Here is a 15019-nt window from a genome sequence, read left to right as displayed (position 1 = left end):
AGTATGATTAATATCTTTATTACTTTTAAAAACAATTACGGTAAATATATAAGGTTAGTCTAGGAAACCCGGGATCTCCTTAATATTTTGATTTTGTCTAAGCGCACTAAAATTTTGAAACAGAGGGAGTATTTCATTTCGTATCAACATAATTGTGTTTCATTACGTTGGCTATAAGTATGTTAAGTTTACAAGTCGACTTTTTGTGATATACAAAATCCAGTTTGAATCGTAGACATATCCTTATCGATAATGATTATAATAAAAACATTATCATTATTTTTTATGAGATTTTGGGGAAAACTAAGCTGGAGAGAAATTAATAAATTATGTATTTGAGTCAAACTATTAAAGTCTGCGGGCATCCAACTCAAAATCAATTGGCAATGAGTGGAGAGGTCCTAATAGATTATAAACCTGCGGGTCTTACAAACACGTGGACAATAATCGGGTGACGCGGAGTAAAGGTGCGGTCAACTGACTCGGCACAAATAGCCTGCTCTGATATCATATTAAAGTCTACGGGCATCCAACTCAAAACCAATTGGCAATGAGTGGAGAGGCCCTAATAGATTATAAACCCACAGAATTTTAAATAACCCAACCATGTGGGACTAATAATCTCAACACAGACAACTCGTGTTAAGGTATGACGAAGATATCATACTCATCAGGTTCGCTTGATCTTACTCGAGCAAGGACACACAAATTAACCACTTGGTCAAGAGAGTCTTCTTAAATGTCAATATAAGTTCTCGATGAAACATCTATGCAAGTCATCTCCATGCATCCGGATCCTGGTGGGTCTTCCATTTCATCTAGCTGGCAGTGGAAAAATGGAAACCCATGCAATGAGACTAGGGGCCCAGTAGCATTATGCGATTTTTTACATGCCGAACTATTTTCAGACGCTATGGTGGATTTCCTGTATTAAAACAATTTTGTAACTTTGTAAACTTAAAGTTCTAAATTTATCATAAAAGTTGTGCCAATAATGAAACTTTTATAGCGACGTTAAAGATCGTAGTAGTGATGAAGAAGTGGGTGTATCAGATAATTTTGAATCCGATCCTACCGATTTGGATTATGTATTGAATGAGCAAGATCATATCAACCAAAGCATGTTTGAGGGTATTATTGTAGCACAAGAACAATACTGTCAGGAAGAAAGAAGGTGATAATGTTTATAATGGGAAGCTATGCTTTCTAACTATCTACTAACATTTATATGCATGTTACAATCACCCGAAAAATGAAAATGATCTAAAAATTTAACCCAAAATCGGCTTACTCGAGAGCACCACATAAACCAATCCTTGGGGCCTAGGCGAGCGCCCAGGGTGCCTTTTACAACATAGCTCATATCCCATATGAGAGTAATAGTAGAGAATAAATTGATCCACTTTGCATACAAGCTAGTTCCTCTAGTTTTTTTTTCTGAATTCTCTTTTGCAAACGGTTATTCCCTCGGCTTATGGGTCTGACTCGGCACGAGTCAGATCTTAGTCCATTTGTTTTTTAGTTTGAGTACATTCGATTCGCAACCTGACTCAGACCAAACACCTGACTCGGAACTGTTTGAGTCGGGCATTGAAATATCTCTGATTTAGGGATTAGTCCAATGATTCACATATTTTTGAGTTCGTTTAGTCAGATCAGCTAAAAAAACAAACATATTATTTCTTTTTTCAAAGATTGCAACTACTGACTAGAGCTGGCAATCCGAGCCAAAACCCGCGGGTTGGCCCGTCCCGTCCCGTGAAAACCCGCACCCGTCCCGGATCGTAACTAAACAAGACGGGCGCGGGTTGTATATTTAGTGGCTTGTGAAGAAACGGGTTAACCCGGCCCGTACCGTGAAACCCACGGGTTAACCCGGCTCATTCCCCACCGCTACGTGTCACAGTAATGTAAGCCTGTTACGTACGTGTCACAATATCTTGTTTCCCTCATATAAAAAGTTAAAAACGAAGAAGGAAACCCTAACTCCCTAAGCCTAAGCTGCTGCGGCCTTCATTCTTCCTCTAATCCTCTTCTTTTCTTCTTCCCTGCTGAGTCTTCTGAATTTGATGGCAGGTACGAATCACAGTCACAGAACAACAAATTGAAATCTAAAGATCAAAGTTTAAAGGCTAGCAGGTAACAACAACATACTTCAAAGTTTTACCCAAGATTTTTCTCTTCACTATTTCCAGATATCATTTTTTGTCTCTGAAATTTTCGTGTAACAGCAGAAGAAGATCGATCTCATGTATTTAAAGGTTCACTGTAAAGGTTAACTTCAGATCTCGTGTTTGAATTTCGGATTTCATCTTCTTACAGTTACAATCAAAAGTAAGTTTTCTTTTCTTTTCTCGTAAATATCATCAAAATAAAACATGGGTTTTGGTAATCAATTGTTAATTTCTTAAATCTAACCCCTTTACTTTTGTTATTCATCCAGTCTACCGAGAATACTCATACCAGCAGATGAAATACTAGCCTTTTTTCCCCAATTCTAATTTTATTGTTGGTAATCTCTGCTGTAGTTTGCACATAGGATATTTAGATTCTTTAATTGGTAATTTTGGTTGTGTTTATCGATTTGTCCCCCACAATTTATCTGAATACTCTTGTCTCTCTGTCCTGCAACTTAATTACTGTTTAGTGATGAACAAAATCTCATCTGTAACCTTTCCATGGAACTCAGGGGGGGACATCAAGCACCATCTTTGATTAAATCTACTGGGGAGAGAGTGAGTCCTTTTGCCTCCATGTGTTGTTATTGCTATCAGTTACTGCATCTTTTTCAGTTCAAGTTATTCTTCAATGTTCTGTTTAGCTGTATGATTTGGTTGGAATATTCGACTATATCAGTAGTGGAATTTGAGGTCTGAATTTCATTGACATTAGGTTTATATATGATGAACTATTAGGTACGATACTGGTAGGTCAATTTTTTCTGTGATGTCTCTTTCTCTTAGAAATCAATGATACACCTGATGAAGATAGCTTTTACACAAACAACTAATACAAGTGACAAATTCTCAATAGATTGGTAGTCTATACTTTTTAGTCACCAACACAGCCAGCAACATAAATAGCACCACCACCATCAGAGCATTATGCTTAGAAGAAGAATTGTATAAATACTTACAACAGATTTAGAATTTCTGAAATATGGTTAGGTTTCAATAGACAGTTGATTTTTTATGGTAATACAAGCCTGAGCTCCAATTGTATAAATACTTGCAAGACTTGCAAATCTGTAAGTACATTTTGTAAACTTAAATCAAATAAAATTTGACTTCTTTATCTTTTATGGTAATTTTCATTCTTTCTGTACACAATCACCATCTGATCGTGTGTTTGGGTTGCAGGGAAGAATACCATTGCTCTTTTTTCCAGCCTCGGGAGAAGTAGCACCAATCTACAAGTACACTACACTAGTACTGGTTTGTTTGTACCTCCTGTTTATTCATCTTCTTATTAATTTCATGTACTCTTTAAGAAGATAGAGAGATCCACATATTTCTGTTTGGTTTTGTGTTTTTTTTTGGCAATTAATATCATGTTCGGATCTAGGAAAATGGATATGATATTTGTTTCGGTACATTTTATCATGTTTGGATGTTGATGGTAAAGCTCATAGTTGTAGCACATCGAGTTTAGGTGCTGTAACTGCTGTTTATATTCGGCCGTCTCGGATAAACTCTCTTGTTAATTTCTTAGTTATTTTTTTGGTATCAAGGGAGAATGTAATTGTGTAGCATACGGTTGGAATGTGAACATGGTGACTGGTGATGCTTATGATATGTGCTTGCTTCCATGTAAATCATGAAAACTCTTGGAAACATGTGCATGAACATCATTATTGCAGATCTCAGAGTTAATGCATTTTTGTTGAACTATGTTTCTTATAACATTATTATTAAACAACAATATTGCAAGTTTGGTTGGTCAGGTCAATGTATCATGATGGTTGTATCTTTTCCCCCGTATAATGAAGATCAATTGGTTGTTTCCAAAACTGAGTTTAGGTGATGTTTATCTTCCTGATCATGTGAACTTAGAACCAAGGCTGTTAGTTATGGGATCTTAGTTGGCCGATTGCTATAATAGTTTTGTTGGATGTACATGTATATGTATTATTCAATTTCTGTTTATATAATTTTCACGTTTCCGAATGACTCTTTGACTTGTTCTTTGTGGCTCCATCCATTTCAGGATGTCAAGTGTACAAGAACAAGAGTTACCAGAACCAGACCATTACAACGATGTTATGAGTGGTGACGGTCAAGATGATGATGATGATGCTGATGCTGAGATGCTAGATTCTGTGAATGAGGATCCAACTGTTGGTTGTGCACCTACACCAGTTGCACGTGGAAAGAAAAATAGACTTAGATCCGAAGTTTGGGAATTTTTTAAACTTGTTAAGTATAAAGATGGTACAACGAAGGGGGTGTGCAAGGCTTGTAATGTAGGATATAAATATGAAAGCCAAAGAGGTGGAACCTCAGCCATGAAAAGGCATAAGTGCCTTAAACGTCAGTCTATGGATGTAGGGCAGATGATGTTAGCAGCTTCACAGAATAGCCAGTTGTCTACCCGTCTACGCAAGATTGATCAAATGAAATTACGGGATTTGTTTTCAGCTTTACTCATTGCAAGAAATGTTCCATTTGCTTTGGTGGAGTGGAAAGAATTTAGGGATATATGTGCTTATTTGAATGATGACTTTAAACCAATATCAAGGAATACTGGGAAAGCCGACGTGGTAAAGAAACATAAAGCACAAAAAGAAGTTATTCGCAACAGATTGAAACTTGCTCCAGGTATGATTCAAAATTGCCTTTTCCTAAAGAATTTATGGATATATGTGTTTCATTAATATGATGTGCTAATGTGTATGGCTTATCCTTACAGGTAGGATATGTCTAACATCAGACATGTGGACTTCTGTAACAACTACTGGATATATAAGCTTAACTGCGCACTATGTTGATCAAGATTGGATATTGCAAAAGAAGCTTCTGAATTTCTGTCCCCTTCCACCACCTCATACAGGTAAATCCCTTAATTTTATTTCTTTATTATCTTAAATATAATTTCATGTTAACTTTTCCCCTTTCTACTTCCTCAAACAGGTGAACACCTTTCTTCCAAGTTATTTGCAATGATAGAAGATTGGGGAATTGAAGACAAGGTATCCAACATCACCTTGGATAATGCTGCAAATAACGGAGCTTGTGCTGGAATTATGAAGAGTAGACTTGTTGCAAAGAAGATCTTGTTGAATGATGGAAAATACTTTCATGTGCGTTGTTGTGCTCATATCTTGGCTCTTATTGTAAAAGAAGGACTTACGAAGATTGATCCAGCTGTGCTTAAGATTCGAGCGACAGTAAAGTCCCTTAAAAAGTCCCAAGTAAGAAAACAAAAGTTCTTGGACATTGTTGGTACTTTAGGAATGTCTGGACTGAAAAGAGGTATTCGGCAAGACGTAAAGACAAGGTGGGATTCCACTTTTATTCTGTTATAAATTGTAAAGTTAGAGAATTGTATTAATGTTTTTTTAGATACTCACTGAATGTTTGTTTTATGCAGGTGGAATTCAACTTATCTTATGTTAGATAGTTGTATCTTGTATAAGCCAGTTTTCTCTCATTTGAAGTTGGTGGATTCAGACTATGAAGACTGTCCAACTAATGAAGAATGGGAACAAATTGAAGTAGTCACAAAGTTTCTCAAGGTGTTTCATGAACTCACAAAGATATTTTCTGGTAGTAAGTATCCTACTTCCAATCTGTATTTTGAAAGAATTTGTCAAGTTCAGGTGTTACTAAAGAAAGAGAGCAGAAGTAATCTTGAATTCATTAGGAACATGGTAAAAGAGATGCAAGAAAAATTTGATAGTTATTGGAAGGAGTTGAGTCCTATATTGGCTATGGCAGTTGTGTTAGATCCTAGATCGAAAATGAATTTTGTGAAATTTACTTACTCCAAGTTGTATGCTGATGAGAGAGAATTAGAACGTCAAGTTAATAAAGTCCATAATAATATAAAAGCACTTTTTAATGAGTATTACACCATGTCATGTTCAAGAGCTTCCAACAGTTGTGCAGCTCAAAATTTGGGTGTTCAAAATGGTGGGAATTTTGTTGTCCAAGAAGGGAGTGACTTTTTTCAGGTAATTTTAAAGCTTACTTAACTCTAATTCATGTTAGTGAACTGTAATTATTTCTCTTCCTTTAGATTACATACTTTAGTGAACTGTGAGTTTTGGATTCACCGTTTTTGGGGATTCTTATGTTCTCTTGGTTAAACTTGATTACATACTTTGTTAGATGATTTTCCTTTAGATTATATACTAAGAATCGACAAGCTATTAGCTGAACGTTTAGGTTCTCGTGTCAGGAACTCCACCCATTGGAAGTGTTCCACACTTTATAGAATGTCTCAATATAGAGATATTGCCTCCTGCTCTAAACTAAGATGTATCATGTTTGTGGTCATGAGTAGGTTTTACTAATCAGTGAAATCCCTTAGGATGTAAGTTTAATGCCACATTATGACGATGAAGCTGTTTTGCTGTGCAGTCACATGAGTGCTTTACATTGTTGGATTTAGCTTGTTTTCAACTGTGGATGTAATATGTGATGGCGTTAGCTTGTTTTCAACTGTGGATATAATATGTGATGGTGTTAGCTTGTTTCTAAGACTTTTAAGACTCGTATATTCATAGTTCACCCACTTCTAGGTTGTTTCATGCAGGAATATGTTGCAACACAGGAACGTGGTGGTAATGTATTAACTGACTTGTCAGAGTTAGATGAATATCTTGGCGAGACGTACAGAGGTTGTCTAAATTCACTCGACATCCTAAACTATTGGAAGAACCATGAACAACAATATCCAGTACTTTCAAGAATGGCAGGGGATATTTTGTCAATTCCTATTTCAACTGTCGCATCGGAGTCTGCATTTAGCATTGGAGGAAGGGTGATTGATCGATTTCGCAGTTCCTTATTACCTGAAAATGCTGAGGCGTTAATAACAACTCGTGATTGGGAATATGGAATTGGTAAGAAAATCAGTAATATTGTATTTATTGAATGTCTAATTCTTATCTATAACATTGGTTGTTTTTATCCATGTAGGAAAAGAAGATATGGATGAGGACAATGTGATTGTTGAAGAAGATGTATTAGGATTTGAACCTGACGCAGTGGAGGATGGGGCAGTGGAGGATGTGGAGGAAGTAAGTTCTTATGCGTCTAGTTAGTATGCGTACTTCTTCAATATAAAGCGGGGTAATTATGCAAATTCCATGTTTTTGACTTGAATCTTTTTTTTGCTTGGTTTATTTTTTCTTGAAATTACAGATTCATATTGAATAGTTGGAGCAACTCAAAGAGAATGTTTTTTGGACAGACAGTTATTTATCACTTACCAATGTCTCCAGTTTGCATAGAAAAGAGATTGGAGATGTTTTTTTTGACAGTTCACACTTTTTTGATTAACCACACAATATATATTTTGTGCAGGAAGTGGTTATTAATATGGTACAGTCTCGGAGGTTTATTTTCATTGTTGGAAACTATGTTTATTTTCATTGTTGGAAACTTGGAAATATCATCATGATTCATGAACTGTAAGTCTGTAAGTTGTAACTAAAGTACTTAAGTACTAAACTACTAATGACTAGTATAGTAGTATCTGTGTTTCTTTAAAGGCAAAATTAGTTTAGTTTTGTAATTTTGAGTTTTTGAATTGATATAAAAATGAATTGGATGAATGTTAGGTACTTAGGTTGTAGGAAAGGAACTTTAGATGGGCTGAATATGGCCGGAAATAGCCCAAAAATCGGTTTCTGGCGAGTTAACTCAACAAAAACCAGTTCACCCGTGAGCACCCGTGAACCCGCGAGCTTTACCCGGGACGGGCGCGGGTAGGATAAATGACCACCCGTGAAGAATTTCAACCCGCGAGCTCAGGCTGGTATTAACCCGTAACCCGCGGGTTGATCACAAGCCAGACCCGTCCCGCCCGTTTGCCAGCTCTACTACTGACCTCATAACTAAAGTCTAGACAACTTTCTTTCCAACTAGAACAACTTTACCTTCTTAAAAATTCCCAAAATATACACACTATTGCGCTTGTGTTTCCAAAAAGTGACATGCCGGGAACTCTATTGGGCATCACATCAAGTGTGGCATTCACACATCCGTTTTTAGTCAACCAAATAAACAAGTAAAGAATAACAAAAACAAAAATAGTCCCTTGAAGGGAATGGAGAGGGGCGCCAATTTCAATCTAACAATTTCGTGAGAGATAAGGTTTTTATTTTGGATTCGTCCTGATTATTTGTAAGGCTCTAAAATACACAAGCAGCTCTCTCACAGACACTCTCCCCATTTGCCCATCCTTGGGTTTCTCTCTGTTTTCCCATTCAGAGAGACTCAACACACAGCACCAGCACCAGCAGCAGAAGAAGAAGGGGTTCTCAGTTCTGCTCCTGCAACCAAATTAATCTTCTGCAATTCATAAATTGAAAGGTATTTTTAGGGTTTTTGAATTTGTCGCCATGACTGTTCTTCAAGCTTATCTGCTATGTAAACCCTCTTGTTATTCAATCTCAAAATTACAAATTTCTTCTGATAAAACCCGTTTTAGTTCTTCTTCTTCTATTGTATCTTATTCTTATATTAAACCATTATGGGTTGGGAGATTAAGATTAGGATTATTACATAAATCTCAATTGAGTTCTTCTATTAGGTATAATAAACCCTTGACTGTTACTTCCTGTGTAATGTCATCTGATAACAAAAACCCCATCTTGGAATCATCAAATTCAGACCAAAGTTTGGATAAAAATCCAATCTTTGAATCAAATTCAGACCAAAGTTTGGATTTGGAATCAATTCCAGATCTTTCTGAAGAGAAATTTGAAGATAAGAAGTTGAGTGAAGAAGAAGGAGAAGTTAGTATTAGTTCTAATTCTGCTGCTGCTGCTGCTGCTTCTACTCCTGTAGATGTGAATGAAAATACAAATAATGTGGAAGAAGAAGTGAAAACTGATAAGATATTACCAATTCTAGTGTTTTTAATGGGAGTATTTGCTTCAGTTAAGAAAGGGTTTGAAAAGCTTAAATTTTTGGAGTGGTTTGAAAAATGGTGGCCATTTTGGAGACAAGAAAAGAGATTGGAGCGTTTGATTGCGGAAGCTGATGCTAATCCAAAAGACCCGTTAAAGCAAAGTGCTTTACTTGCGGAGCTTAATAAACATAGGTATGCACATTTCCTCGCTTATGAATTGAATTGTTTTCGTCTTATGGTAATGGATACTGAATGGTTGTGTGGTTGCATTGGCAGTCCTGAAGGTGTCATTAGGCGATTTGAAGAAAGAGACCATGCTGTAGATAGTACAGGAGTTGTGGAGTATCTTCGAGCACTCGTGGTTACTAATGCCATTATGGATTATCTTCCTGATGAAAAATCTGGAAAGCCTGCTAGTCTTCCTTCATTGGTAACGTTTCTCACTCCCAAAGTACTATAGTTGTTTGAGAAGTGAAAACAGTACTAACTTTGACCTTGTGCAAACAGTTGCAAGAGTTAAAGCAACGTGCATCAGGGAACATGGATGATCCATTTCTAAGCCCAGGCATATCTGATAAGCAACCATTGCATGTAGTAATGGTAAGAAATACAAACTCATTGACACACTAATTTGGTTCGGTTCCTTTCCTGTTGATAACTAATAGCGATATAGCAAACTGGTGATATTCTTTAAGTGTTGCCTTCAAGACCTGCAGTGCTTAGTGTATGTATATTTTCTGTGGATAGGTTGACCCTAAGGCGTCAAGCAGATCAACACGTTTTGCACAAGAGATCATCTCAACCATCTTATTTACAGTTGCTGTTGGCTTGATGTGGTGAGAAACGTTCCACAACTTTTGACGCGTTTATGTTTTGTAGTTTTATGAACATTATTTATCTGTCCAGTTGGTTTGTCTGATGGCAACTCAACTGAGTACGGTAATAAATAACATGATTTTTCACAAAAAATGTTTTGTCATAGCATGGGTGTACCTTTTTCCACATAAACATAATGGTTGAATTGTTTTAAATTTGCTAGGGTAATGGGTGCAGCTGCTCTTCAAAAGTACGTCGCAGGCCTAGGAGGTATAGGTGCTTCTGGTGTTGGGTCCAGTTCTTCTTACGCCCCAAAAGAGTTAAGTCGAGATGTTACACCAGAGAAGGTAGATATCTTTGTCTAAACAATATCAAAATTGCAGCTTGTAGAACACCAATTTATGGATCCTCAGATTGTTATTGTTTTTCTTTATATTTTATCCTAGCGAGTCGAGTAATTTTGGTTAAAGGTCAGATTCAACTGCATCACATGGAAAAATTCTGAATGCTTATGAATCGCAATTGTGCTTCAATCCTTTCTTATTGGTGTAGGCATATAACCGTCACATTTCTGCATCCTACTAAATACTTGACTTTGATGCAGAATGTAAAAACATTCAAGGACGTAAAAGGTTGTGATGATGCAAAACAAGAACTTGAGGAAGTGGTGGAATACCTCAAGAACCCAGGGAAGTTTACACGCCTTGGAGGAAAGCTTCCCAAGGTATGTTTAGATATATTAATTGTATACTTCTATGTGAAGTTATAGTTTACACTTGGTGCGGTTGTGCTTCTGTACTTATCGTCCCTCTTTCTTTAACCATTTATCTTTATCATTTGGATCCTGCTTTCAGGGAATCCTTTTGACAGGTGCTCCTGGGACGGGTAAGACTCTACTTGCCAAGGTAATGGGTTATCTGTATTTGCCTTTTAGATGGTTCTAGTTTTTATATTCCTTTTTCTTATCTTCCTTGAATTCTTACCCTCACTCGTTAATATTATTTTTCATTTGGATGTGTAAAGGCTATCGCAGGAGAAGCTGGAGTCCCTTTCTTCTACAGAGCAGGTTCAGAATTTGAGGAAATGTTAGTTGGCAGTTCTGTATCTCTGGTCTGTTTACAAGAATGCCATATATTTTTTATAAATGCAACACTAACTTAAGTTTTTACCTTTTAATTCCAGGTTTGTAGGTGTTGGTGCTCGTCGTGTTCGTGCATTATTCCAAGCTGCTAAGAAAAAGGTTAGTCTCTTGATGGTTGAATATTAGTCCCTTGATACTGAACACCCTCTTGGTAATCAACTGAGTCTCATTGCTACAAATTAGAGAGTATTTCGTGCTTCCTCTCTAGTTTCCAATATTCATAAACCTCATTTCTGTTTCAATGTCTCTGAATTTGTCCTGGAGCTTCCGAAGTGCAATTCGTGTTCCTTGTGATGTTGTGCACCTCTTAAAAAAGAAAGTTATGATGAGTTGTCCATTTGTTTGTTCAGCTAGATGATTTGTTTATGCTGAATGCTGATAGCTTCTTTATATCTTTAACTTTGCTGCTAGGCTCCGTGCATCATATTCATCGATGAAATAGATGCAGTTGGGTCTACTCGTAAACAATGGGAAGGCCATACAAAGAAAACGTTGCATCAGTTGTTGGTTGAAATGGATGGTTTTGAACAGAACGAGGTATGTTTAGACGAGCTCCCCTGGTTTTAAATTTTCTCCCGCAGAATGTAACTCATCTACCATTTTCTTGTCTAGGGCATAATATTGATGGCAGCAACAAATTTGCCCGATATTCTCGATCCTGCTTTAACAAGACCTGGTAGATTTGACAGACATGTAAGTTATCTTATGAACTCTGGAACATTGAACTTTATCTAATTTTTTGTTTTATCTTTTCCATTGCTGTTTTTTTCTGGAGATATTGAAATTTAACTTTCGTTCTACTAGATTGTCGTACCAAATCCTGATGTGCGAGGTCGTCAAGAAATATTGGAGCTCTATTTACAGGACAAACCACTGGCTGAAGATGTAAATGTTAACGCAATTGCACGTGGCACTCCTGGATTCAATGGAGCAGGTGTGCTTTTAACCATTGAAAATATGCACTTCCTTCACAAATGTACTTTATTCTTGGCAGTCTCTGTATTGGGCCCTTGACAAATATACTTAATTCACAAATGTACTTCTGTAATACCCACTGATTCTACTCAGCTCCTCACTTTTCTCGAATTTATCTCTTCTAATAGATCTGGCGAATCTTGTAAACATTGCTGCCATTAAGGCTGCTGTTGATGGTGACGAGAAGCTGACTTCTACAAACTTGGAATTCGCAAAAGACAGGATAATGATGGGCACAGAGAGGAAAACAATGTTTCTCTCTGAAGAATCCAAGAAGGTAATTTCTATTAGTAATTGACCAAACCAGGTGTCTACTATATCTAGGCTTATCAGGCATGAAATTTGATGTGGATATTCTTTTATTTTTTGCAGCTTACTGCATATCATGAAAGTGGCCATGCGATTGTTGCATTCAATACCGAGGGAGCACACCCAATTCATAAGGCTACCATAACGCCTCGTGGTTCTGCCTTGGGTATGGTTACACAGCTACCTTCAGATGATGAGACATCAATCAGCAAGAAGCAGTTGTTAGCTCGTCTAGATGTTTGTATGGGAGGAAGAGTGGCTGAGGAACTCATCTTTGGTCAAGATCATGTAACCACTGGAGCAAGTAGTGATCTTCATACAGCTACCGAGCTTGCACATTATATGGTACTTCTTAATTATGACACGGGAACTATTGATGATTAAGATTAATTTCACCTATTCAATATTTTCAATTAAGACACCATCAATTTCTGATGTCATTCTTACATCTCCAACCTTCTTTATTCTAGGTATCTACTTGTGGGATGAGCGACGCCATTGGGCCAGTTTATATGAAGGATCGACTTGGAACAGAGATGCAATCACGCGTTGACGCTGAAGTATGTTTATCTAGTCTTGTTGTTTGTGCGATGCTAGAAATTTAAAACCTTATATGCTGTATGCACATTTTTCTCTCCGTGCTCTATTTGATGTTTAACTACCACAGGTGGTGAAGCTCTTACGAGAGGCTTATGATCGTGTTAAAACCTTGCTGAAGAAGGTACGTTCTCTATAATATCTTATTTGTGACGTCGCTTTCATAAGATAGTTCATCTAAGTTTTAACATACACATTTACATTGCTAAACAATACACTTTTTGGCTGGTCAGTGAAGACCCTAACCATGTCCCTTCTCCAAAACTGTATCTCACTTATACATGCTGACCCTTTAATAAATTACATAAAAATGAACACATATGTTAAGAGCCTGGTTCAGAGTCAGGCCTAAAAGGACAGGTTTTGTGAGTGCCCACATGGAGAACCAAGTCCAGGGGATAATTTTGGTTGAGGATGACATTATCAAGGTTTGATGCCTCTAGGTAGCATAGTTCAAATGGTAAACTCCCTCTCGGTGGTTATAAATTCCGAGTTGCGTACCTTGTATGCAACACTAAATAATTAGGTGTAACCTTCGGAGGTCATTTAATCTGAATATCATTAGTAGGACTTGGCTAGGATTTTGTTAGAAAATTTTGCTTACTTCTGCATTTGTTTTCTCCTCCTTCTTTTCAGCATGAGAAGGCTTTACATGTATTGGCAAATGCACTTCTCGAGTATGAAACTCTTAATTCAGAAGACATTAAACAAGTTCTTCTTCCCTTTGGAGAAGGACGATTCCCTAACCAACAACAGCAAGAACAAGAAATAGAAGAATTGGCGATTGCATAAAGGCAACAAGAAATAGAAGAATTGTCTTTGGCATAAAAAGCTCCTCCCAGCCACGACTTCGTGCTCAAATGAGACGGAAGCGTGTACAGTGTACCAAAAAAGGGTTCCAAAACCTCACAAAGTAATTTATTTGTAAAAAATGTAACCCAAAACTTTTATTATTTTTTTTCTTTTCATTTTTAAAATTTTAGATTTTTAGTGTTGTTAACATTTTAAAGTTGATAGTTATAAAGTAGCAAGGAAATTTATGCTCCCTCCTGAGAAGACATTTTATGCTTCGACTCGCCTACATATACGCTTTTGGTAGTGGTCCTGGGTGGGGTGATAACTCCCATTTTGGCCATCTCTGTGCGCATCTTAACAAACAGAAAGTCCTCATTACTTAAAGACTACAGAAAACAGCTACAATGGTTGGCAGATGAGGAGTTTGGGTTGCTCCGCCTTCTTGCTTTGATTGATCATGTAGGATTGTTGGGCTTGAGTTTGGTGCCGCGCAAACAATTTTCATGGGGATTGGCAATTACATGGGTGAAAAAAAAAAGATTAAAAAAATGCAGAAAATGTAAACAAGCTATGATATAATATCTCCGTTTTAGGGAAAAATAATATTTTCACTTTTTTTCATTTTTGCTTAAAAATAGGCAGAAATTGAACAAAATAATGGGATTATCATTTTGCAGAAACAAAATGACTCCACATGTCTTGGAATCTATTCTTCCAAAGGGACTCGTTTACCGAACTCATGCTTTCGCGAACAAAGGGAATTGTATTCTTTATCTCAGCTTGAGTCAGAGGGTTGAGGCAATGAAGAAAATAAACAAGTAATTAGGTAAACACCCACATTCTTTTTGAACCCTCATTTGCGGCATACAATATAATTTTGGGGCATATAGAATAAGGCAAAAATAGGGTTAAAAATAGTGTTTCTAGGGTATCCTTTATCCAACTTATTTTCGTGTAAAATGGTGTTGGAAAAATGATGGTTCTTCTTTTTATTACCTGAAAAGAAACCGCCTTAGTTCAAAACCCCAAAAAATAACTTGAAAGCCCAAATGATTGTTTCAAGGCCCATCATACAATAGCATGTTTTTTCCTCGATTTGAAATTTTTAAAGCAATTTGAGAAAAAGATCTATTAGAGGCTACGAGGAATTGATACTGAATCGGTGTTTATATGATAAGGTTTACTGATCCCCTTTCTTGCTGATAGAACACTAATTATTTCAGTTTACTCCCACATCTCAAATCACTCAGCCAAACTAAAATCTGGCTAAGTAAATACATATTAGAAAGGCCTCACGAAACGATA

The 15019-nt window shown here is 36.9% G+C and overlaps 1 protein-coding gene and 2 long non-coding RNA genes across 3 annotated transcripts; all 3 read left to right on the top strand.

Annotated features, from left to right (window-relative positions):
- Window positions 1–2052: 2052 nt before the first annotated feature.
- Window positions 2053–2517, top strand: LOC113320286. Its single transcript, XR_003346014.1, has 3 exons — window positions 2053–2139; window positions 2232–2334; window positions 2444–2517. It is a non-coding gene; the product is annotated as an uncharacterized LOC113320286 (long non-coding RNA).
- A 173-nt stretch (window positions 2518–2690) lies between these two features.
- LOC113320285 lies at window positions 2691–6952 on the top strand. Its single transcript, XR_003346013.1, has 3 exons — window positions 2691–2735; window positions 3360–3434; window positions 6757–6952. It is a non-coding gene; the product is annotated as an uncharacterized LOC113320285 (long non-coding RNA).
- Window positions 6953–8290: 1338 nt separating this feature from the next.
- On the top strand, window positions 8291–13965 carry LOC113322061 (ATP-dependent zinc metalloprotease FTSH 11, chloroplastic/mitochondrial-like). Its single transcript, XM_026570076.1, has 17 exons — window positions 8291–9273; window positions 9358–9511; window positions 9589–9681; window positions 9829–9917; window positions 10121–10244; window positions 10502–10621; window positions 10752–10802; window positions 10921–10982; window positions 11080–11137; window positions 11450–11575; window positions 11651–11731; window positions 11843–11972; window positions 12142–12290; window positions 12386–12667; window positions 12793–12882; window positions 12990–13043; window positions 13556–13965. The coding sequence occupies exons 1-17, from the start codon at window positions 8570–8572 to the stop codon at window positions 13709–13711; spliced, it is 2523 nt and encodes an 840-aa protein (XP_026425861.1). The 5' UTR covers window positions 8291–8569; the 3' UTR covers window positions 13712–13965.
- The last annotated feature ends 1054 nt before the right edge of the window (window positions 13966–15019 follow it).

This window comes from Papaver somniferum, chromosome 11 (assembly GCF_003573695.1).
Source record: "Papaver somniferum cultivar HN1 chromosome 11, ASM357369v1, whole genome shotgun sequence".
NCBI lineage: Eukaryota > Viridiplantae > Streptophyta > Magnoliopsida > Ranunculales > Papaveraceae > Papaver > Papaver somniferum.
This window is presented reverse-complemented; position numbering and strand designations above follow the sequence as displayed.